At 37.8% G+C, this 24,409-nt stretch overlaps 1 protein-coding gene across 10 annotated transcripts in view; it reads left to right on the forward strand.

Annotated features, from left to right (window-relative positions):
- Positions 1–23,370, forward strand: part of ATP2B1 (ATPase plasma membrane Ca2+ transporting 1) — a 63,847-nt gene extending 40,477 nt beyond the window's left edge. For 8 of the 10 annotated variants that reach the window (XM_075429324.1, XM_075429322.1, XM_075429323.1 and 5 more), the window contains exons 9-21: positions 1,450–1,664; positions 2,852–3,094; positions 5,509–5,750; positions 8,200–8,437; positions 9,393–9,572; positions 9,655–9,742; positions 10,020–10,126; positions 12,217–12,408; positions 12,610–12,823; positions 12,954–13,165; positions 15,064–15,171; positions 17,108–17,290; positions 21,932–23,370. In XM_075429324.1, the coding sequence (XP_075285439.1) occupies positions 1,450–1,664; positions 2,852–3,094; positions 5,509–5,750; positions 8,200–8,437; positions 9,393–9,572; positions 9,655–9,742; positions 10,020–10,126; positions 12,217–12,408; positions 12,610–12,823; positions 12,954–13,165; positions 15,064–15,171; positions 17,108–17,290; positions 21,932–22,243 (2,534 nt within the window). In that variant the 3' untranslated portion in view covers positions 22,244–23,370. Of the gene's footprint in view, positions 1–1,449; positions 1,665–2,851; positions 3,095–5,508; positions 5,751–8,199; positions 8,438–9,392; positions 9,573–9,654; positions 9,743–10,019; positions 10,127–12,216; positions 12,409–12,609; positions 12,824–12,953; positions 13,166–15,063; positions 15,172–17,107; positions 17,291–17,623; positions 17,776–21,931 lie in introns of all 10 variants that reach the window. The other 2 variants (XM_075429330.1, XM_075429329.1) reach the window with 2 other exon arrangements.
- The last annotated feature ends 1,039 nt before the right edge of the window (positions 23,371–24,409 follow it).

A 24,409-nucleotide genomic window follows, 5' to 3' on the forward strand; every position in this document is an offset into this window, starting at 1 on the left:
TGCCTGAGTGTGCTGGTGGGTTCTCAGACTGTGTCATGTGGACGGCTTTTATTTTTCCTTGTTTTAAATAGATTCAGGCTTGTCAGCTTCTGGGAGAGAAAATTCCAACTTCATAACATTGGGCAACTGTTATGAAAGATGTTTTTAGATAAGATATGGCATTTAGTGATGTATCTAGAGAGCTATAAATTGAGCGAAGTCTGGAAAATGCGGCAAGGTCGACCAGGTTCTCTGGTACTTCCAGAGGCTTAGGAATTTCCACTTAACATTTGCCTTGCTGATATGTAATATTTGTATTGACTTTCTACTGTCCTTCTGCTTCTGTTACTCTTTTATTGGCTGATATTCAGCTTGTCAAAACATTTGGTAAACTTGATTCTTGAAAGTAGACCAAAATAACAATGAAGTTCAGTGTAAGTTTCAGGCTGTTTTATCTAGTATGTAGAAGTTTAATTCAAATATTTCAGGATTTATTTTGGTCCATGTGGAATTATTGAAAGACTTATGCCAGAAGGAACTTCTAGAAGTCTTGTAGCCCAGCCCACAGCTCAAAAAGGGCTGATTTGAGCATCTATGTCATAAAGACAGTAATGGTGTGAGGACGAAGCAATTAAACCTTTAGCTTTAGCACTCCATAGTTTATATATAACAATGTTAATTTTACAGAGAAACTTATACTAACAGATCTTGAATAAAGCTTCCGTGGTTTGTTTAGTGTAAAATACTGTTCTAGTCAAACAATTTTTTCACATCTTTTATGAGTAAGATCTCTTGTTTTCCTTTATGCACCTTTTGACCAACTGTAATTCTCCACGCGCCTTTAATGCTCATCTGCTTCATGCATGCGTTTTTCTGACTCTGGGACGATGCACACCTGAAGCATCTTTCTGTAAAAAGCTGACACTTCAGTGACTTCTGTTCCTTTATTCCAGCCAGGTCCATTTTCCTTCACTGTTTTCATGTGGTGTCTTAAGTTTGCCGCTCAGCTTGCTAACAGCAGTTCTGATTTGTCTTCCCGGTTAGTCCCCGTTCATCAAACACTGTGCTTAGCTGCCATATTTAATCCCACCTTCAGCAGGAAGCAGAGTACAGACTGTCAGCAGTACAATCATTGAAGGCCTGCTGAATTGTTTCAGTTCTTATTCTGCTTAGTCAACTGACGTATGGACAGGAGAAACCAATATCTAAATTAAGTTGACACTTTTCAATTAAATAGGAAGGAAAAATAAAAAATGTTTTAGAAGTTTCTTGGTGAAATGCATGAGGAAATACTTGCACTGGAAGTTGAAACACCTTTGAGAACTACCTCAATGTTTCTTGACTTGCCTGCTTAAAATCTTAATTATAAACTAACTTCTATAAAGGCAGAAGTATTTGCACTTATCCACAGTCTGTATTGCCAAATATTTGAGATAATTGCTGAAAATTCTTTGTTCTCTTTTCAACAAGGTTTGTTGATGTCTGCAATCACAGTCATTATCCTTGTGTTATATTTTGTAATTGATACCTTCTGGGTTCAGAAGAGACCTTGGCTTGCTGAATGTACACCAATTTATATTCAATATTTTGTGAAGTTCTTCATTATCGGAGTTACAGTCTTGGTGGTGGCAGTACCAGAAGGTCTTCCACTTGCAGTCACTATATCTCTGGCTTACTCTGTTAAGGTAAGTGGATAGATGGGGAACAAATTTTAAAGGTGGCTGGGTGTATTTGTCAGCTGTAAAATCTCAGCTGAAATATGCTGCATCACATATATGAAACAGACCTGGGAGAAAATTTTCTGATTTCCCTGAACTGCACAAGAAATCCGCCACAGTATATTGCATAATCTCTGAATACACGCTAACATGAACAGTGACAGCCTGTTGTCACCAACTGAAGATGAATGGGTTTAGCTGATAACATTGTAGCATTTGCTTATAATAAATAGATGTGTTAGAGTTTGTGAATAACAAACTTCTGTATAAACCCGAACTTCTACCTACCTGACCTGTTAGGCAACTACTACCAAAACTTCCAGATTGATTCTCCTTGAGGACTGAATATTGTAGAACATACATCTTTCTATTTATTATACAGCATGTTTTTTAACTTATGCACTTTGTTCTCTTAATTATCTTGTTGCTTTAACATGCTGGGACTGGTTATTGATCTGAAAATCTAATTGTAAAGACAGTGGCTGCTTATGCTGTATTCTAAAACTTAATAACTTACAGCACTAACTAGTAGTGGCCTTAGTATTGTATCATTTGAAGTTACTCTCCTCTTCAAGGTGAAAATACTATTCAAACCTGTCAAATAAAGAATTTAAAGTGATATTTGACCTATGAAAGTTGTGTAGTCCTCACTGGCTTGGCTGAAACATTAGGCTTCCAGTTTATATTTGATTTTAGGTCTGACTCTAGTATCTTTGAAGTATATATCATATGATGTTTGGATAAGTCTGTAACATAGCTTACTTGATCTTTCTTTGAGCAGAAAGACTTTTTTTAGTGTTGTATCTGGTATAGTCTGTACCCCCCACCCCCCCACCCCCCTTTTCTAAATATCATCATGAACTATTTGCTGGTAACAGTCTGAATAGTATCAGTAGTCAGTGTGGCAGGCAGATACAGGAGATTAAGACTGTATTTATGAACCTTGTTCAAAACGAAGTTTACTGTGACAAAATAGACTTAAAGGAATCCTTACAGAATATGGCAGCTACAAATTCTTCCTCTGTAAGATGTCAGATGACTTAAAGGCTGAGTGTCTTCTGAAACTGCTGTGTAAGATTGGTCACCCTAAATAAGAAATTCTGAAATGTGAAGTAATGGTCATGGATAGATGCTGACTGCTTTTATTTCCTTAGAAAATGATGAAAGATAATAACTTGGTGAGACATCTGGATGCATGTGAAACAATGGGCAATGCAACAGCTATTTGCTCAGATAAAACAGGAACATTGACCATGAACAGAATGACAGTGGTCCAAGCCTACATCAATGAAAAACATTATAAAAAAATTCCAGAACCAGAAGCTATTCCAGAGAAAACTATGGCTTACCTTGTGACAGGAATTTCTGTTAACTGTGCTTATACTTCCAAAATACTGGTAAGTGGATTTCTTCATTCTAATCAAGGTAACTAAACCTCCCCGAAAGATGCAAATTGTCTGGTGGCTACATGGTAGGCAGTTAAGTATAAGCATGTGGCAAAATGCAGTGTAAGGTATTTTATATCTGCTGTAAATTGCTCAACTGTTCATTTGAGACTAAGCTTCAAAAATAGCTTATTTCAGTTAGAACTGATAACTTAGGTTTTGAACAGATGATGTGAAGATACAATCTCAGGAAGACAACTTCCTTAAAGTTCACAGTTGTGTCTAAAATTGTTTTTATAAGTGGGGCTGTTTACCTTACTTGAAGAGCATCTTGGCTCAATTTGAGTGCTACTTCAAAGTAAACATGCAAAAGTAGCATAACATTAGCTAGAACTTAATGAGAAAATGCAAATACAGACGAGTATTTTGATAGATTTTTATTCCAGATATTGTTGTATGAGTTTGTAGGCCTTAAAACTGTAAAGTCTTTGCTTATACCTTGTTTGAGACTTCCAAAATATTTTGAAATATAAAGAATAATGGACTATTTAGCACTTTCGTGTGTATAATTTTCTGCAACTCCAAACATAGCTTCCTTGCTGTAGTTACTCCAATGTGTTGCATAATGTCTGTTCTTTAAGACAGTAAAAGTAATAATTAGAATTTAGCTTTAAAAAACAAATAAATTAGCACTTTAAGATTTAGTAGAAGCCTCTGTTATGAATGCTTTGTACAGGAATAGCCGTAAAACCCCAGTCCAAAAGCTACTTTTCAGCCAATAAAGATGGTACCTCTGCAAGAATTTCCACGATAGCAGTACTTGAGGCAGCACATCAAGATCACTAGCAGCAAATTCTCTGAAACAAGACTGAAATACTACTAACGAGTTACAGCATGTGAGAAGTTTCACAGTCTATTTTCTAAAAGTCTTTTTATAGAAAGAAAAAAAAATGTAGCTGCATGTAAACTGGCCAGGTCCCTTATTACTACAGTTTTAGTCAAATTACATCCAATGCAGTCAGAGTTAGTCTGTTTTACAGAATCACAGAGGGCTGAAAGGGACCTCTTGCAACCTTCTGGTCCACCCACCTGCTCAAAGCAGGGTCAGCCTGAGCATGCTGCTTAGGGCTGTGTCCAGTTGGGTTTTAAGAATCTGAAGGGATGGAGACTGCATCCTCTGGGCATACTGGGCAAGTATTTGACCACCCTGTGAGTGAAAAGGTGTTTCCTTATGTTCAAGCAGAATTTCAAGAGTTTCAGTTTGTACCCATTGTCTGCTGTCCACTCACTGGGCACCACTAAGTCTGGCTTGGCAGTCGTCACCATTGCTCCACCCACCTGCCCCATTCAGGCACTTAATACAAACTGATCAGTTCCTCCCTCAGAGCCTGCTCTTCTCCAGGCTGAACAGCCTCAGCTCTCTCAGCCTCTCCTCATATGTCAGGTGCTCCAGTCCCTTTATCATCTTTGTGGCCCATGGTTGGACTTGCTCCTGGATGTCCATGTCTCTTGTACTGGGAAGCCCGCAACTGAACACCTTAAACTGCACATTAAAGTGATTATCTTGAAAGTGTGAGTATTCAGTACAGACAAATCCAAAGTCTTGCAGCTCTGAACGATGAAAACAGATCACTGACTTATGATTAATATAGTTCAGCTCTAGCTGCTTGAGGCATGTCAGGCTGACTAAGGGCTTCTGCCTTTTTTGCTACAAACTACACTGCAATGTTATAGCTACATAAACTCAGAAGTATCTTGAGAGAAATACTCCTTTAATTATAGCACTAGTACGTTCATATTCCACACTGCTAAGGTAAGAAACTTGCTCTAGTATTAAAGGTTTGGAAACTTGTTTGTGAACTCTCGTCAGTTAAATAGGCCATGGCCTGGAAAATAGAACTTGTAGTGTGCCTTAAGAAGCTTAAAGAATTAGTTTGTTCCGTAGAAGGCTAACAGGTGATGTCATTGTAATCTAAGTCATTGAGGAAGAGTTATTACAAGAGAAGGTACTTTAATTTAGTAGAAATAATGCCACTTAGCTGGTTAAATCAGTTTACTTAAACTTACCTGTACTTTTAAAATGCAAAGTAATTATTCAGGGACTACACTCAATTGATAGAAATTTCAAGCAGTGGAAGGTGCCTTTTAGAAAGGCCATACTGGGATTTGATATAAACTTAATGGGTGATTTTTGAATCTGAGAAGGGAACTGAAAGATCCAAAAAATGTACAGAAGTTACTTACAAAAAACAGCAGTATGACTTTGGCTCATGACTCATAGGAATGTACAGAGTAATCATTGTGAAAGTGAAACTTCCCCATCTCAGAGCAAAGCTTGGCCTTAGCTTCCTTGTTTTCTATATGCTGTACTTCAGTGGTTCATAAGTTAACCTCCTAATCAGTGAAGGTTCTTGTTCTTCTTCCAGCCTCCTGAAAAAGAAGGTGGCCTACCACGTCATGTTGGAAATAAAACTGAATGTGCCTTGCTGGGATTGCTCTTGGATTTAAAACGTGATTATCAGGATGTAAGAAATGAGATACCGGAAGAGGATCTGTACAAAGTGTACACCTTCAACTCTGTTAGAAAATCTATGAGTACTGTGTTAAAAAACTCTGATGGCAGTTTCCGGATATTCAGTAAAGGTGCCTCTGAGATAGTTCTTAAAAAGTAAGAACAACTAATATTGTACTTCAGCATTTAAATCTGGCTAAATATTGTGATAATTGATGAGACTGAAGTGCTATACAACATTGTGCCATAGTCTGCAAAATATTTCTGTTGCGCTGTTCAGACAAGTGTAGCAGTCCAATAACTGTGTGATTGCAGCCAGGTTCCCAGCTTGTATCCCTCAATTGTTTGACTTTCTACAGTTAGATGGGCAATTAGCATTTCAGTTACTTCAACATTTACACCCCCACCATTCTCAAAAAAGAGCTGGTCGTGGTTAATTTTAACTTGCGAACTCTGCTCGGATACAGGAAAGTGTCTATGTACTGATCTGTTCTCTAGTTGAACTATTATAGTTGTGTATAGGTGTGTTTGGTCAAAATTCTCACCCACCTTCCAGTAATGTTCCGAAAGCTGATGTACCTAAATTCCAGGAAGGTCTTGTGCCTCTGGAAAGTGATTACTTTTATGATTACTTTCAGCTTCAAAAGATTGTGCAAGTTGGTCTCCAAGTTGATTAATTTAATAGGAGATTGAACCTGGCCAATGGAGAAACTTCAGGATTTTTAATGTGACAAAGCAAATTGCTTCCTTATGCATCTATAGAGGATTTATTAGAATGAGATTAGACTATTAGCAAGAGATTAATCACTGCTGGGGCAAACTTTTAGGTGTGAAGGCAGCTGTGGTAACTCCTAACTAGGTGAGAAGTCAAGCATGCATGTGTCATGTTCTTTCGGAACAGCAGCTGTATAGCCAGTCTGGTTTTGGTTCCATTGATTTTGCACAATTTCTAGTCAGAGTAGCACATAGATCATACTCATCAGTTCAATATACTTTTTTTGCTTGCTAATAGCCCCCCGCCCCCAAATCATTATCTAGGAAAGTACTAACGCACTAAAGAAAAAAGATGAAATCTTCCTTCTGCTCAACTTAGTGCTGACAACAGAAGGTGAATCTTTAAAGGACTCTTGTTCCTTTCAATACAGAACTTGGATGTAGATGTGAAGTTTTTGATAGCTATGTTTTAAGCCAAATCTCATCAGTGAATAAGTATGCCTATATTTGCATTACTTCTACCCTCAGAAGTATTTTGTACCTTATTATCTTGTTGAGCAGTTGAACTGTAGAAGTGGCTGGAACTCGTTCAGCCCAGACTCATGTAGTCCGCCTGGCTTTATAACTGAGATAAGAAAATAAATAATAAGGAAATTTGGCAAAGAACAAGAAAACTTATACTGATTTAGATACCACTGGAACAGCTGTAATTCCAAAACTACTTCAGAGTATGCACCAGCTAGGAAAAAGTCTTAGCATCATAAGCCACTTTCTTTACCCACTATGTATGCAGTCCTGTGATTGCAGGTAACACAAGATATCCTTAGTAGTTGCTGACGTATGAACAGGTAATCAAAATCAGGAAATTTGGATAGACTTCAAATTTCAGCTATGATGAATACTATGAAGGGACTGCTTCATTTTCATTTCTTGGCTGAGGTGGAAATGTTTTTGTCTTGCACCTGGGAATTCCCTAAACCCTTGGACTAAATACTTAAATTAACATTATTCATCTTAGCAGATCTGCCAGGTCTGAAATTGATATTTTTCAACAAGTCATAAATTCTTATCTTTTTTTTTTTCAGTGCCACACTAGTACTAATTTGTAAAATGTTTATGGCGTTGCTTTATGGCAAAACTTTGTTAAAGATGCAGATGAACAAGACTAAATTTAAATGTTCAAAATATTTGGTAGTGTCATATTCATGGCACCAATATTGGTGAAGTACACACGCTGTCTGTGAAAGCAATGGCATCTTTGGCATGAAGAAACATAACTAGAAGAGCATGTGCTGAAATGTTAGAGTACATAGTGTTGAATCTACTATCTTGTACAAACATTTACATCAGATTTTTGTATTTGTTTTTCATTTACTACTTCACATTAAGAACTCTGTGCCATATGCTCTCTGAATTCTCTGCGCTTAGACGGGGGGGCGGGGAAATGTTACTACTTTTGAGGATGGCATTGGTTCATCATAGTACTAGAGTTTGCTTGTAGTGCTCTTTAGTTTAGTGCTTACAGTTGTTTAAGCACCACATGCATGTTCTGAAAGCGTACTGTACTTCTGAGACTTGTAAAACTGTTAACAAGGTGGGACTATTTTGTTGAACTTGAATTGGATTGACTGACTCAACCAGTGCAGACACTAGTTCATTTACACGCAATGGAGAAACGGATACTTCTGGGAGGTAACCAATGTTTGTGTCCTAAATCCCTTAGGCATTATTTTCATCTAAGGATGACTGGCTCAGGTAACTTTCTACTACAGCTAGTATGTTTTGTGTGTGTGAGTCTAGTGAAAACAAAGCTTGTGGAAACTTGCTGGAGTTGACTGAATGGGCTCACTTCTGGTTAAAATTTGATAACTCTTTAAACCTTCCTTTTCAGGTGCTTCAAAATACTGAGTGCTAATGGAGAACCAAAGGTATTTAGACCTAGGGACCGCGATGATATCGTGAAAACTGTAATTGAGCCAATGGCTTCTGAAGGGCTCAGAACCATCTGCCTGGCATTCAGAGACTTCCCGGCAGGGGAACCTGAGCCAGAATGGGACAATGAAAATGATATTGTTACTGGTCTGACGTGCATTGCTGTTGTTGGGATTGAAGATCCTGTGAGACCTGAGGTAGGGTTGCTGACTAAGCTGTGGTGATTCTGTTAGAACGGATCTTGATTCATGTTGTTGTTTGTCATGCAGAGAGTACAAGAAACTGAATTGCTATTGTATGCCTTAAGCCTAGTTGATAAATGAAGTCTAATTTCTTGGGGGGGAAGTTAATGGAGCTGTAAAAGCAGATTAAAACTTCTTAATGTAACTTATGCTGAGTTACTGAAGCTCTGTACAAACTAATGACTTAAGGGGCTTACTGTGCAGGGTCTCAGTAGGTGGAAAAACTTGTCATTTTTTTGCCACTTGAAATATTAGGAAGTATTGTTCAGGATAATGTTAGCCATTGTGCTTGTTGCCAGCTTCTCATGTGGAGTGAGGGAAGGGAGGGTTTGTCACCTGAGAACTGAGGTAGGGAGTCCGGCTTGTGGTCGAGGTCTTAGGAGGGCAGTATTTCTCAGTGGTGAAAGCTTTTATGCCACATGTAAGCAGAACTCCAGTCTGATCTATGCTAACATCACTTCACACTGAAAGTCGTGAGTGAAGTAGTGTATGGTACTTTATTTCACATAATCATAAATGAAAAGCCAGCACTCAGTAATTTTGAATACTACAGCCTAATATGTCATGAGGGTTATTGTATATTTTTGAATACTGCAGTATTTGAAAAATGAAGGCAGGGGTGTCGCAAGGCAGGGGACATGACATAACAACAGCAAAACCCATTTGCCAGAATTGCCATTTGTGTGTTTTTCAGGAAAAGAATTTTGGTAAGCTACTTAATTTTTTTAAAATGTTCCATGGCAACAGTCTTGATTGTAATAAAAGTGTTATTCTGGATTGAGCCAAAAACATTCCTTTCACTCACATGTCTAGATTTATTCAGCCAATGTATAGTCTCTGAGCCTTTGGGTTTTGATGGGGGTTTTTTTTGGTTGTTTTTTGGTTGTGTTTTTTTTTTTTTTGCTTACAGGTACCTGATGCAATAAAAAAGTGTCAGCGTGCAGGTATAACTGTGCGTATGGTCACTGGCGATAACATTAACACTGCTCGTGCTATTGCATTAAAATGTGGTATTCTGAATCCCGGTGAAGACTTCCTGTGTTTAGAGGGCAAAGACTTTAACAGGAGAATACGCAATGAAAAAGGAGAGGTAAGCATACTGACAACGTAAATTAGATCAGCAGATATTTTAAGTCTCCTAACTAAAATATAACCAGTGCTCTCTTTTGCAGATAGAGCAAGAACGAATAGATAAAATTTGGCCAAAGCTTCGTGTTCTTGCAAGATCTTCTCCCACTGACAAACACACTCTAGTAAAAGGTAAGTAAAAGCTATCTGAGCTTCTAAGTAAAGCGCTTCTAGGGAAAAAAAAATCTATGACTGAGCGGAGGGAAAAACCTATGAGTGTGTCTTCATTTACCAACCAATTTCCGCTCCCCACCTCTCCACCCCCTGCTTTAGAAATGGAGCCAACTAGAACTCTGCTGTGACATTTTTTATGATTCTCAGGAAGACAAAACTGTGTTTCTCTTTTGGGTTTAACCTGTGCTGTGTTGTCAATTTTGAACTGTAACACTGAGATGTCATTTCATTTTAGGTATAATTGACAGCACTGTCTTTGAACAGAGGCAAGTTGTAGCAGTAACTGGTGATGGTACCAATGATGGTCCAGCTCTGAAGAAGGCAGATGTTGGATTTGCTATGGTATGATTTATTTTTATTTTATCTTCAGTATTTTGGAGACCTATTTTGATAAAATAGCTTATCAAATCACTTAAAAGAAGATTAAACAGCCTTGCTTGTTTCATGAGCCTAATATACAATTAAGTTAATGGAGTCAATATCTCTCACACATAATACTAATTACTTTTTCTTCCTCCCTCAGTCTTCCAACTTAAGCATATTTTTCTTTGATGGAAAATGTCCTTGTGGCATTTCCCATTGAATAAAACTTAACAACCGCAGATCCCCAGCCACTTGCAAATGAAAACCTTTTTACTCAAAGGCTTGTTGTAAAATGTAGGAACAGAATTACTGATACTGAAGATTTCTGAAATGAGATCTGTTCAGTGTATAACAAAGTGACTTCAGGTGGTAAACAGCATACATGTTGACTTTCAGTAAAGCTTATACGCAATATGGAATGAGCTTATTCATCTGCTTTTCATGAAATGATGCATCGGAATATGGAGACTATAATGAGAGACTGGCAGTTGATGTTTAAAATGGCTTTGGAGGCTATACTAAAAGACATCTCTAGTACAACTGAAGTAAGAGCATTTTATGACAATCTAGGATCTGCATTCATCTGGGTGGTTCATTAGATTACTTGGCTGTCTCAGTTTAAATTCTCAAACACCCTTTCAGATGGTAGCCAAACAAAGTCTTGGACAGAACCCATGAAAATCAACTGCTCGGGGTAGAACTTCTTATCCTAGATTTACCTTGTGTTAAGCACTAGTTTATTGCAGGCTCTCAATTAAAACAAACTTATCTTTAAGTGCCAATACTAGATAGACTCATACCCTAAGTAGGCAGGCTTCAGCTTTCTTTTGTCTCTTTCAAAACACTGCAAGATGGATTCCTCAAGCATCCTCTTTCCTTAAGATTCCTCCTTGGTCTTAAGCTGAAAAGGTACATTTTCATGCTAGTAGGTCACTTTTGTCTTTAAAAACTCGTTATTAAGCATTTGAAGGAAAAAATATCATCACGCTCTTCCTACACCACATGCAGATGCACTGAGTCAGATGCTAATCTTGAAGAAAAATATGAAAAGAGGAAGAGCTTTTATGTCATTCTCAAGGAGCATTTTTCAACAGCATAACTTACAAATTTGACAGCTACATATGAAATGTTCTCCGGACTGTAACAGTCTTGTTTGAATGAGTATCTGTTTTCTGCTATTGTATAGCTGCTGTAGTTGGCACTGTCAGGGGCAGATTTATTTTCATCTTCTAGAGCTTAAATGTTCCCTGCAGTTGTCATCAATATTCATCTGTGTAAGAAACTGCTTTCTCTAACTGTTTACCTAAATAGCACTTAAAATATACCATCTACTCTACGATATTTAAAGATACCTTTTAAGGTGTACACGTAACTGTGCAGGTGACTCATTTCTTTGGCAAAATAATATTGCAAGAATAACGATCATTGAATTTGCTGTTGAGTTAGTGTTTTTGAAATGCCAAAAGCTAAATAAATATCCTTGAAGTAGGTGTTACACAGAACTCAGCTTAACTGTTTGGGTACTGTTAAGAGAGTCCAAGTGCTTAAAACTTCAGAATGTCATATTGCATTGCAGTGTTGTATGAAATGACATTGCACGTGCTGCTGTTTAATGCCAATGCTCTTCTGCAAAAGGCTTTTGGTAATGTGTACCATGCTACTGTGTTACGAACACATGCATTGCCGGACTGCCGAAACCCGTACAGCAAATTCATTAGGACATAGACTAAAATGTAGTACTGCACCATCTGGTGGCCTTTAACTTGAACAGGGTTCAGTAACATTTCTTTGGGAGAACTTAAGTAGTGTCTTTGTTGTCAACCTGAGGATTTTTACTATTAAGGTGTTTCTTTTAAAGACAACATTACCTTTTTTTGTTTACATTTTCCCATGCTTGAGTAGAACTTGCAAGCAGAACTTGACTCAGTAGAATCTAGGGTGCTTACATTAAAATAGTCCTTCAGACATTGTGCATCAAAGTGAAGGCTGACCAAGGATATAATAAAAGCTTCTATTACGTAAGTCAGTGCATCCTGTTATATTTCATAGTGTTTTTCTTTTTCTACCAGGGTATTGCTGGAACAGATGTAGCTAAAGAAGCTTCTGATATTATCCTTACAGACGACAACTTCACAAGTATTGTTAAAGCAGTTATGTGGGGACGGAACGTGTATGACAGCATCTCCAAATTTCTTCAGTTCCAGCTTACTGTCAATGTAGTAGCAGTAATTGTTGCTTTTACAGGAGCATGCATTACACAAGTACGTACTAGTGGTGGATTATTTCAGCTAATAAAGGTTGAAAATGCCATGACTGACTAACTCTTGAATTCAAGCCTTCAGTTAAATACTAGTCCAAAGAACACAATGCTCTTCAGAACATGCCCATGTTGTATAATAAATGCCTTTAATAGCTTCAATTTGGTCACTCATATTGTAGGGTTTATGTATCTATCTTTATAGGATTCTCCACTTAAAGCTGTGCAGATGCTGTGGGTAAATCTCATAATGGACACATTAGCTTCTCTTGCCCTGGCAACAGAACCACCCACTGAAGCTCTTCTCTTGCGAAAGCCTTATGGTAGAAATAAACCTTTGATTTCTCGCACAATGATGAAGAACATTTTGGGTCATGCGTTCTACCAACTTGTAGTGGTCTTCACACTCCTGTTTGCTGGTAAGAATATTGAGGCTTTACAAAGTTATAAAAATTGTACAGAGATGTGATCTTAAAACTATCTTTTTTATTGTAGTGTGTGTGTGTAAAGACACCAATTAAGCTGCTGATAAATGCCTTTTATACACAGGTGAGAGAATTTTTGATATTGACAGTGGAAGAAATGCACCTCTGCATGCTCCTCCTTCAGAACATTATACTATTGTATTTAATACATTTGTGATGATGCAGCTTTTTAACGAAATTAATGCCCGAAAAATTCATGGTGAAAGAAACGTTTTTGAGGGAATCTTTAACAACGCTATCTTCTGTTCTATTGTTCTGGGGACGTTTGTTGTGCAGGTAAGTAAATTCTTGGGGGGTGAGGGGAAAATGTACTTAGTAGACTGACTTACTTGCTCACTTAGGAATGATAATCAACTAGTGCCAGGCATTTAATTTCTGCAATGTGCAAAACCTTCAGTGTCAAATGCTATACATCACTTCAAAGTGCTGCTTGATAGGGTTTTCGGGTAAGATCTTTGAAACTGGCAAAATTGGAATGTTGAAGTACTTGTATGTACCTTTTGAATTTTCTAGACCTTCAATTTGATCTTAGTGTTCTACTTTCTTGACAAAATGTTAAGAAGCTGTATGTTCCTCCCTAGGCAGAACTTTTCCTCATAGTATCTGCCTGCGCATCTGAACGAAGCTGCATTGAAACAATTATAGAAAAGTTACAACTTCTCGTATCTTCTTAAGGAGATTAGGACATAAATAAGCTTCAGACACTTCAGGATCAGCTTTTATCTTCCTGATGTAGAAATCAGTTACCTGTATAGATGAGACTGTTTTAGGTGTTATTTTTATGTGAAAACCACTGATTTCTAGGGAACTTCTGTTGGTACATCTAGGCAGATTTGTAAAAGTTAGTTAGTTAACTCAGTGTATACTAACAGATGAAACTATCTGAAATTGATTGGGTTAACACACTGAAGTTGAGAAAACCAAGTCAAAATTGAATCCAAATAAACTAGTTCACAAGAAATAGTTTCACCTTCTAAGTGCTCTTCACTTTTAATTCATCAGAAGAAATAACCAACAAATCGGTATACTATTTGTTTCAGAATTCTTTCCTTTTGACTGAAGTTATTTCAGACTTAAGATATAACGCACGCCTTAAGCTTCTCCTTAGACTTGGGATTCCATGAAGTTGACCTGATTCATAGCGGTTCAAGCAATGCAAATGTATGCACCTCAACTTCATGTAAAGTTAGTTCACGTATTCTCCCAGGTTTACGTTTCTTTAGATGACACTTAGTCAGAAGCTACTTTTATCGTCAGGGTTGCATATTCAGCAGACGGACTGTTATTGTGCAACAAATCCAAATATGTAGAAATTACTCCCGACTGCAGCCCTGTTTGCTTTATGAACTTGGCAGACTGAATGCTTTCCCAAATAAGTAACTCCTGAGTTGTCATCTCAGTGTTTTATTCTGTCTTAATAAAAGAAAGATACACTTGGGCTTTTCAGCTGTCAGGTGTCCTACTTAATGGTCAATACTGTCTCCTTTTCATGCCTGCCCTGCTACTTGAATTGTTGATTCTCCAGGGCAGACTTTCATGTGTAAGTCAGTAGGAGCTCATTTAATTTAGCTTTTGAGATCTCTGCCCCCTCCCCCCAAGACTTGCTACATATGTGCCGCACCATGAGGATTTAAAGTCTGACATTTAACACTGGGATAGATAGTAATATTCGGTTGATTTATTTCTGAAATATTTCATGTCTTGTCTGACATTTAACACTGGGATAGATAGTAATATTCTGCTGATTTATTTCTGAAATGTTTCGTGTCTTGTGGATCTGTGACTTGTGTTAATAGAAGTTTATTAATCAACTTGGTTCTGAGATGGGTGTTCATAGGATAAATAATCACTATGAATTTGTAGCATTGAATACATGCTGTAAATGTGAAATGAAGGGGAAGAACTGCAAGCACAAAGAAGTAGTCAACAGGTTTTTGTGAGTAACCTCTGAAGAATAGCTAAATGGGTAGCTCTTGAAATACTGAAAAGCAAGAGAAAAGATGGCTTACGTTTGGAAACTTGCTCAACGGCTGAGATAGTGGAAGTATATGCTTAATAAGATGGGAAATCCTATGTTCTAATGCAAAGTTGTATGTAGGGATCTTGAAGCGTCTGGGAATTTTTTAGTAACAGGTCACTGATAATGTGTTGTTTAACGATGTTGCTCTTGACAGATAATTATTGTGCAGTTTGGTGGGAAGCCTTTCAGTTGCTCAGAACTCTCAATTGAACAGTGGCTATGGTCCATTTTCCTGGGCATGGGAACACTACTCTGGGGCCAGGTAAACTAGCTTTTTCAAAATGCTAAGTATCTACTTGCACTAGAATACTTCACATGGAAAATAAAAATACGCTGTCTTTAACATTCAGATCTTTGAAGTGGATTATATGAACAGATGGAGATTAACAGTAAATACTGATTAAAATTGACTCTCAATAGCTAGAAATTCCTTAGTTGGATATTCCTTAATCTGACTTGGTCAATAAGTTACACTTCATAACTTGATGCTATGGCTGATATATGTTTAGTAACTTTTAACTAGAAGCAGACATAGTTACCTTTTGAATATGAAATTTATATCTTTAGCCAGGTAAGTACTAGAAGAAGTTCTGTAAGAATACAGGTGCAATGAACATGTTAATGTTGAAATATATATAGCTTATTGTTGAATGGTTTTCTTGAAAAACCAGAATTGTTAAATGTGCTAGTATTTTCTTGATATAAAAAATTCCTGGAGTAGCAAGAAATGCAGCAAAACTAAAAAAAAATTTCTCTTTAATCTTCATTTACATAATTATGAAATAATGGGAAAGTTCTCTCAACTATTAAACTGTTGCATTTTTACACACACACACACACCCCCACACACCCACACACCCACAACCACCCCCCTTAGGGTTTCATTACTATTGCATGCACAATAGCACTTGTAGCCAGCAAGCTTATTTACATGAAACTTTAGACCTACAGAGTTTTCTATTATTCAATGACATAGTTGTCTAAACTTTTCATACCACATGAAGAGTTTTCCATTACAGTTTCTTTCCTTCCATTTTGTAAAGGACACTTCAGGTTTCAGTGTAAAATTGGTAGGGTGAATTTTAGTTGTAAATACATACATAGATGCATATTCTAAAGGTGGGGTATAAGCTTTTTAATAAGGTTCTCTGGAAAATTAATTATTTAAAAAAAAAAATCAAATAGAGTCACTCTGAGGTTTAAAAGTACCCTAGAAGAGAATCGAGATGGCTTGAAATACCTTTGACACAAAGTGTCTTGCAAGGGCAAAGCTTCCCTGCTGCAGTTCATGCTGCTCTAGCATCTCATTAAAGTCAAAGAGATCTTGGTTTTCTGAGAATAGTAGAGACTGAAGTGTGATCTGGGATCATTCATAGTAGCAATTTCAGCATGAAGGCTCTTTATCTTGCTTTTGGAGCAGTCTTTTTTCCTCTGCAGCTGCTGAAATGGTCTTCTAGGTTTGTGATGATCAAGGAAAGCAGTCTTGGAACTGATCTGGATCTGCTAGATGGGACGTATCAAAAGATGACTCCCCTTAACTACATAGTTCACCAGAATAGCCCTGAAGGTGGGGATGAAGAGGAAAGCTGGAACAGCCATACATAGCTTTCGTTTAGTTTAAGATAGATGAACTACTGTATACCAAGTAGCAAAGTAACAGTTTGGGATAAGGGTTTTGGACACATCACTCATCTTGCAAATGGATTGATACCTTCCAGGTCACAAAAGAATGCATGTCTGTTTTGTATTTCTGAATTATCTGTGGTTACTTTAAATGATGTAGTTCTCGCTTGAGGTAGTACATCATGCTCATCAAACTGATGGAGCTCTGAAAGTTCTAGAAACAAGCGCAATCTACAGAATGAATGGCTCTCGTAGCTTCGGTACTGCTTCTTCCTGGCATAGTCAAGTAATATTAAAGTAGAATTCTTTGTCCCTAGCAAGGATATCTTGTTTGCTAGGTTTGTAGTCCAAGTTTAATTTCACACCTCAGTTGAGCTGGTGAGGATATTCACAGCTTTGCAGCTATTCAGCTGGAGCGATTGCTCCACATTAATACAGTCATCCGATTTACATAATTTGTTTTTTCAACTTTGCTAATTGTATGCAGGATATTATGTTAAGCCTTAAGTCTGGTATTACAATATTTTTTTTTTTTTAAAGAATAATCCTGATTTGTATTTTTTATTCACCGTTAGTTGATTTCAACAATTCCAACCAGCCGCCTGAAATTCCTTAAAGAAGCTGGTCATGGAACACAAAAGGAAGAGATTCCTGAAGAAGAACTAGCAGAAGATGTAGAGGAGATTGATCATGCTGAGAGAGAATTACGTCGCGGTCAGATCTTGTGGTTTAGGGGCCTAAACAGGATACAAACTCAGGTATGGTCTTGAAAAAGGTAGGATGCAGTGGGTGTTATGAGGGAAATCTCTCCATCTCCAATCCTTTGACTAAGGTGGCAGTTCTAACTGGTGTGACTGAGAGTATCAAAAGGGGGTACGGATGAAAATGTAATCCCTCAGGGAACCTCTGTTTTCTTCAGCTCTAAATGCATCTCTTGCTTGTGTATCTGCTCCATTAAAAAAAAAAAAGTGCCTTTTTTCTTTACTTTTTGTGTGTTATAGATGGGATGGTCCTTTCTCTTGTTCTCTCTCTCTCTGTCTCTGTCTCTTTCTCTTGCTGAGCAAGCTGTCACAATCTCTGATTCCTTGCAGATGGATGTAGTGAATGCTTTCCAGAGTGGAAGTACCATTCAGGGGGCTCTAAGGCGGCAACCCTCCATCGCCAGCCAGCACCATGATGTAACAAATATTTCTACCCCTACACATGTAGTGTTTTCCTCTACTACTGCTTCTACTACTGTGGGGTGTGAGTGTGTGTTCCTAAAGTGCATGAAATTAACATTTCCTAATTCATGTACCTAACGTTTCTCATTTTCTCCTTAGTACTTAAAATCATCGTTCAGGCTTTTATAGAGCTCTTCCACAAAGTGGAGTCCTCAAGACGTTTTTTTTCTTAGAGGGCTGAGAACAGGTGGAACAGTTTCAACAAAAGACTTTAATGTGAAAGCTGTGAGCCTGCACATCCTGTGCCTTCATCCATTCGTGTACAGGGGGATGTTTAAGATAACTGGGAAAACTGTTGTAAATTTTCGAGTATATGCCTCTTAGGGTGACTTACATTGAATAAGTGAATTAACAGCATAATCACGGACCCAGGGCAATAAAAATAGATGTCTTGCACTGCAGCATAAATTATATCTAAGGAAACAAGCTGATGGAAAAGCAAATGGTATGTTAAAAATATGAATGTAGTTAGCACATGAAGAACTAAATCCATTTTCTTTGTAGCCTGTAAGGAACTTCTGAATCTCTGCTTCTGTTGGACCCTTTTTTACTGAATAACACTACTTTCTCAACATCAGGATTCAGGTGGCGAAACAAGGCTTCTAAAATGTGTACAAGTCAGAAGAATCATTTAATTAGCTAATATAAAAAGGAAAAAAAATGCTTGAGCATTGAAGAGTGAAACGTTCATTCAAATTTGAAGGGTTTTTTTCCTTTCTAGGTTCTTCTGGCAGCAGTTCATAAGCCATCAGTGAAAGTGAAGTTTTTGTCTCACCTTAATTTTGCCCTCTTTGTATTGTGCTCTAAGTGGCATTTCAGTTTCAGCCTTCCTGTCTGTAGAGGCTAGAGATTTAAGTACTCCTGTACACAGGCTTCAACTCTGGAGCTTGAAGATGCATAACAGCTGTAGTTGAATACTGATAGCTAGTATCTATTGTTGAAAGAGTTTTCCATCTTAATTATATATTACATGTTTAAATTCCCATGTTCTAAATTCCTAGAGACTGGTTAAATCGTTGTGTTTTTTTAAAGTAACTCTGAGGGCTTCTTTCCCCCCCGTGCTTTTTAAACTTTCAGATTACCAGATGGATGAAGACCCTTCATTTCAGGAACTGTCTTAAATGAAATGTTCTCTTCTGATTCCCCCCCCCCCCCTCCGGCTTGGCCAGAATTCTTGCGTAAGCTTGCACAAGTATTTACCTCTGTACTTGTTCTCCTTTGGCAAGACAGGTATTTTGCTACCTTGCAGTAGTATTGAGAAGCTTAGGTCACAAATTTGCATGCCTCAAGAACACGAAATGAAAAGTAAATTTAACAATAAGGATGCCCAGGATTGCATCTCCTTGTTAAAATGCTAATTAGTAACCTGTATCCCTAACTACTCTTAAGAACATTAGACATTCAGAATTCTCTAGAGAGCAACTTCATGCCATGCTGCCATTTGAGCAGAATCTAATGGGCACTGCAGCATCTCATTGCATCAAATGACCAATGCAGATATGGAGCTACAATAGCAGAGAACTAGTTTTTGATCCTCACTAAGTAGTACAGTCTTCTGCTACATCCTCCAGTAGAAGAACTTTTGATAACTAATATGTATTAACGAGAAGCAGATGTGTTATTTCATCGTGTGTCTCTTTTGGAGCTGTTTGGAAAACAGTTCAGCTCCTCCTATGAAGTGAGGTTGCAACTCTTAAGCAGCCATCTGGCTAGGAGGATTTGGAGTGCTTACTGCATTCCTTGCTATTCTGGTACTAATATGAGGAAGGCCTGATGACAGTATAAATTACATATAACAAATTTGTCTTGTTTTGTCCTCACTTATGCAATTTATTTATAGCTACATCTCTCATCTAATTATCCTGAGTAGTTGAGCATAAAGCCTTTGAAACGCTAGATTTTCCCTTTTTAAGTATAACTTAGCATGCTGATAGTCTGCTTTCTGCATTCATGGCTGGACTCTGAGGGTCATGGGTTCATAGGATTGTCTAGACCACTTGTTTAGTATGCATTTTGCATGGGAATCAAGCCTTTATTGTGGGTATGCTTGTATTCTTATGATAATTACAGCTGTCCTGTTAAGCCAAAAATTGTTTTCCATTACTGCTTATGTTCTAAGTTACCATCTGTAAGTCATGAAAAACCAGTCCCACGAGGCAGTCATATTTCATTTCGCTACACAAATCAGTGGCACAGTGGGACGCAACATGCCAAATAAAGGCGTTGCAAACTTTGTCTGGCATTGTCACCGCTGATTTTCTTGGTAAGTGCTGAGAGAGTTTAGACAGCTTGCTGGACTTGTTTAAAGCTCTTGTAACAGCCAACTCCTTAACAGCGTGCTCAGTTTTATCTTATGACGAACAATAAAGTGCTAGCTGCTGTTCTAATCTTTGTACTTCTCAAGCACATTCACACTATTCCCTGTCCTCCCTTTATTGGTAGTTATGTCCTCCCCTGTGCGTGCACGTGCCCCCGCCGTGGTCTCCATGGTTAACGGGGCTCAGCCATGTACCTGCAGTATAAAAATGGGGACATGATAGCTTTTGAGTAAAATTCTTTGTGCAAGTGCTCTGAGGTGGTAGGGGTGGGGGAACAACACTATTTCTGGAGGTCAAAGAACATGGTCAGGACCTAAGACTTTATCATATGCAGTGACTCTGTGGTAACAACTCTGATAAAGCATCACTTTTTGGGAGCCCTTCACTGTGTTAATAGTGAGGTGGTTTGATGTGTCTTAGCTGTTTTGAAGTCTCTGCCCCTGGTCTGCTTGATCTTCCAGCTTCATTCCTTCACCTGGAAGTCACTTTATTTTTACTGTTGAGCAACTCTACGGAAGCACTAGTCATGACATATTTCTTAGCTTGAAACTAGTAATCTTGGATGTGCTAAAAAAAAACACAACATTTTTTTTTAAATGGGACTTGCTGTTTGTAACAGTAAGTTCTTGTTTACTACAGCATTGCTCTGGTGCTTGCTATACGGCAGAGGAGCTTTAGGAATGAAACTGTGCTTTGCCGGAGACTTACTCAGAACAGAGATGTTGAGACCTGAAGAGAGAGCTAATAGAAGGGAGAAACTGTATCTTGAGGAAAATGTTGGATGAAGTGGTCCCTGACTTCTGCCTAACCTTATTTGTTTTATCAGTTCACAAATGAATCCTGAATTCCTGTAGTTGGTCAGGGAAACGTGGGACATGGGAGGAGAAAAGGGGTGTGGGCAAGTGGTTTCATCATTCAAGTTACAATTTGGAAAGCTTAAATTCAAATCAACCTGGACATGCACAATTTGCAAAATGAAGCTGTACTTTATTCTGTCTTAATTTCATTCCAAAACATCTATTTATGAATTCTGTAAACTTAGTTTTCTGATTTGAAAAATGGAGGGACTTGAAATAATACTCAGCCTGGGAATTTTGTCCATGAATTCTATGTAAATTGAAGACTCAAGCAAAGGCTGATCACCTGCTTTTCTCATACTTTGTGCTACTTGAATAGCCTCTTCAAAATTACAACCTGTCATGGCTACTTAGTTGTACAATACAGTATTTGATTTCCTAGTTCTGGTCTTAAGTTTCCAAAGCACTCTTCAGTAAGAAACTTTCTCTAGTGTGGTAAATGGGTATATACTCGAATATTTACAGCTGTTACAGTGGTATCCTTTTTTGCATGACTCTTTGTAAATGTCCAGTCATTGTGACATTGGCTTACACTTGCTTGGCTTTTTCATAGTCAGTTGACATCCCAATTCCTAGCATGAGAATTAGTAACCCTTTTATCCTCTAACTTATTTTCAGCCTCTCCCCTCCCCCCATACCCCAAGTATTCAATAAAACACTCATTGAGATTTATTTAATTTGTGAATAAGTAAATAATCGTTGGCCTCACTTCTGAAAAATGCTTAGCCCATGTTAAATAATTGAACAATTCTAGTGCCATGTCTGAATTTTTAGGCCCTTCAGCTTTTTGCAGTACTTCTACAATTTTTATTCCTGCTGTGTAGACTGGCAGTGCTCTCCTGAAATGCTCTTCATTTTTTACAGTTTATTGCAACTTCCACTGCATCACATACAAATTCGATTCACTCATGTCTACCTGTTTGTGGATTCAAACTCATAAGAACCATGCCATTACCAGTAAATCTGCAGCACTTACACCACCTTTTTTTCTTTGTTTACAGATCCGAGTGGTGAATGCATTTCGTAGCTCCTTGTACGAGGGGCTAGAGAAACCTGAGACACGAAGTTCAATTCACAATTTTATGACGCATCCTGAGTTTAGAATAGAAGACTCCGAGCCTCATATTCCCCTTATTGATGATACTGATGCTGAAGATGATGCTCCAACAAAACGCAACTCTAGTCCCCCACCCTCTCCCAATAAAAATAACAATGCGGTTGACAGTGGAATTCACCTTACAACAGACATGAACAAGTCTGCTACCTCTTCATCCCCAGGGAGCCCGCTACATAGTTTGGAAACATCACTCTGATTGTAAGCTGAATGTTAACACACTAGCTGCATTGTAAAGAAATTGAAACTGGGTCTTTTCACACATTATGATGGACAAGATGGTATTCTTGTCTTGGACTTCAACAGAAGACACACTTGTACGAATGTAGATTTATTTTTTTAAAAAAAAAGCTTTCTGCCAGACTGGAGGGTGCTTTTCTGGGGGTGGGAGTAATAATGAACTCTGACAGATAAACAGTAACTCGGCATAAGTGACCTGTGGATCATCTGTTGTACTTATGAATGGTCCTGAACAGTGTGTTAGCAGAGCTTTAGTTTATCATGATCCTTTTCTGAGGGGAAGGCTGGGAAGGGCAAGGAGGCCCTGGATCATTGAATTGATACTTTAATTTCTGCTGTTGGCTGTTAATAATTTGGATTATTTATGTTTATAAATGATACAGATCTGTTTACAAGGTTTGTAGATACTTTTTTTTGTTCCTGTTCATAGATGGGAAGCTTCCTTATAAATGATGCAGAGGAAAAAAACAAAAAAAACGAAAAAACTAGTCCTTCAAATACTGCTGTATTTTCAGGAAAAGGGTGTTTCTATTGAAACTGTACTAAATTTTGCCTGCAATTTACCTTGTTAAATATTGTAGATAAATTGCTAATACTAATAGCCAAATAGATAACACTAATGCTTTGTAAAAACATGAGCAGTGGTGTTCTAATGAAGTTATGGCCTCTGTCCTAATTAGTTTCTTAAATACATTTACTACTTAATGGTTTTGAAACAACTGTTTAATTTTTAAAAATTTTGAGAAACTTAATAACTTTTGTTCAGAACTTAGTAGGATTGTTTAATGCAGGACATCAATATGTGATGGAACTTGCTTGAAATAATTCTGTTATCGGGCAAAATGGATTAAATTGAAATACATCAGAATCTTAGTCCTTTGTTTTTGTCTAAACATGTTAGTTTAGTGCTGTCTTGGTGAACTGTGAGTGGAACTGTGATTTTTTTCTAATCTATAGAATCCTTCATGCAGCATGAGGGCTGTTGGCATTTTGAAAGGTTGTTAGTGGGTAGCATACATGTTCTCCTTTTTGTTTTTGAAACTTGTTTGTAAACATGAATAAATCTGCCCTTTTGTTAAAATAAAATTGCAGCAATGGTTTCTTACAGATTTTTTTTTCTCAGCTCCTTCACTGGAAACACTGAAAAGTACTCTTTTGCATTACTGGTTAACTTTAAACTGCAATTTCAAGATGGTAACAGCCCCACTAAATATAGTACTTTGGGTAAATTGAATCATGGTGGCTGCCTCGAAAATGAATGTAAGCTAAGGTAATCAAAAGTCTTCACTAAGCCAAAAGGATGCTCCTTGGGATTGAATAGGTCTGACTGAAATTCCAAGACTTACTGTGAGTACTGTGTAATAAATATATCCCTGACCACTTAAGTGAGGGGAAACTGAGAACTAACATATAGCATGGGTGAAAATACATTTTTCAGTTGATTAATATCTTATGCACCAAAACTGACCTGCTAGTGATTGACTGAAGAAGTTATGGTCCACTTCACCTCAACTGTATTGTTTAAACAGCAAAGGATGCTGGAACAGTACTTGATCTGGTACTTCCTCACGTTTTCTAGGTCCAATACTGCTTAGAAGAGCAACTGAAGAGATGAGTTGTAAACTTTTTTTTTTCTTTATTTTCCAGCTCTGTATTCTTCAAAATAGCAAGTGAATTTTTTTGCCAAATAGTCCAGACTTTTGGAGATTTTTTAAAGGGGTCCCTTCAAAGGAGTGCAGGAATTAAGCTGGTAATGAGGGAGAGATAATACTAGAGCAAACTGCAGAAACTAGCAGGTTAGGAAGCTCAAGCATATCTCTCCCTTGTGGTGGGATACAGGCATGCTTGGGTTTGTCCTTTAGTGGCTAGTGTTCGACCTGTAGCACTGTATCCCGCTGTCAACCACTCCTGAATTCAATCTTTACCATTGTACTTAAGTAAATACACTGAATTCTAGGCAAGGGGGTTTTGCACTTGACACTGTATAGCAATTTCTCCCACGTTTCTAGCACTTCCCTTACGTCATGGTTCTTGCCTAGAGTGCTTGGTAGGGGGATCAGTTTTTATGCGATCTGTTTTCTCCCTACTACAAAAGTCAGATAAGCGCTGGCTAAAAATGAGGAGA

The sequence above is a fragment of the Opisthocomus hoazin genome, chromosome 8, assembly GCF_030867145.1.
Source record: "Opisthocomus hoazin isolate bOpiHoa1 chromosome 8, bOpiHoa1.hap1, whole genome shotgun sequence".
Lineage (NCBI taxonomy): Eukaryota > Metazoa > Chordata > Aves > Opisthocomiformes > Opisthocomidae > Opisthocomus > Opisthocomus hoazin.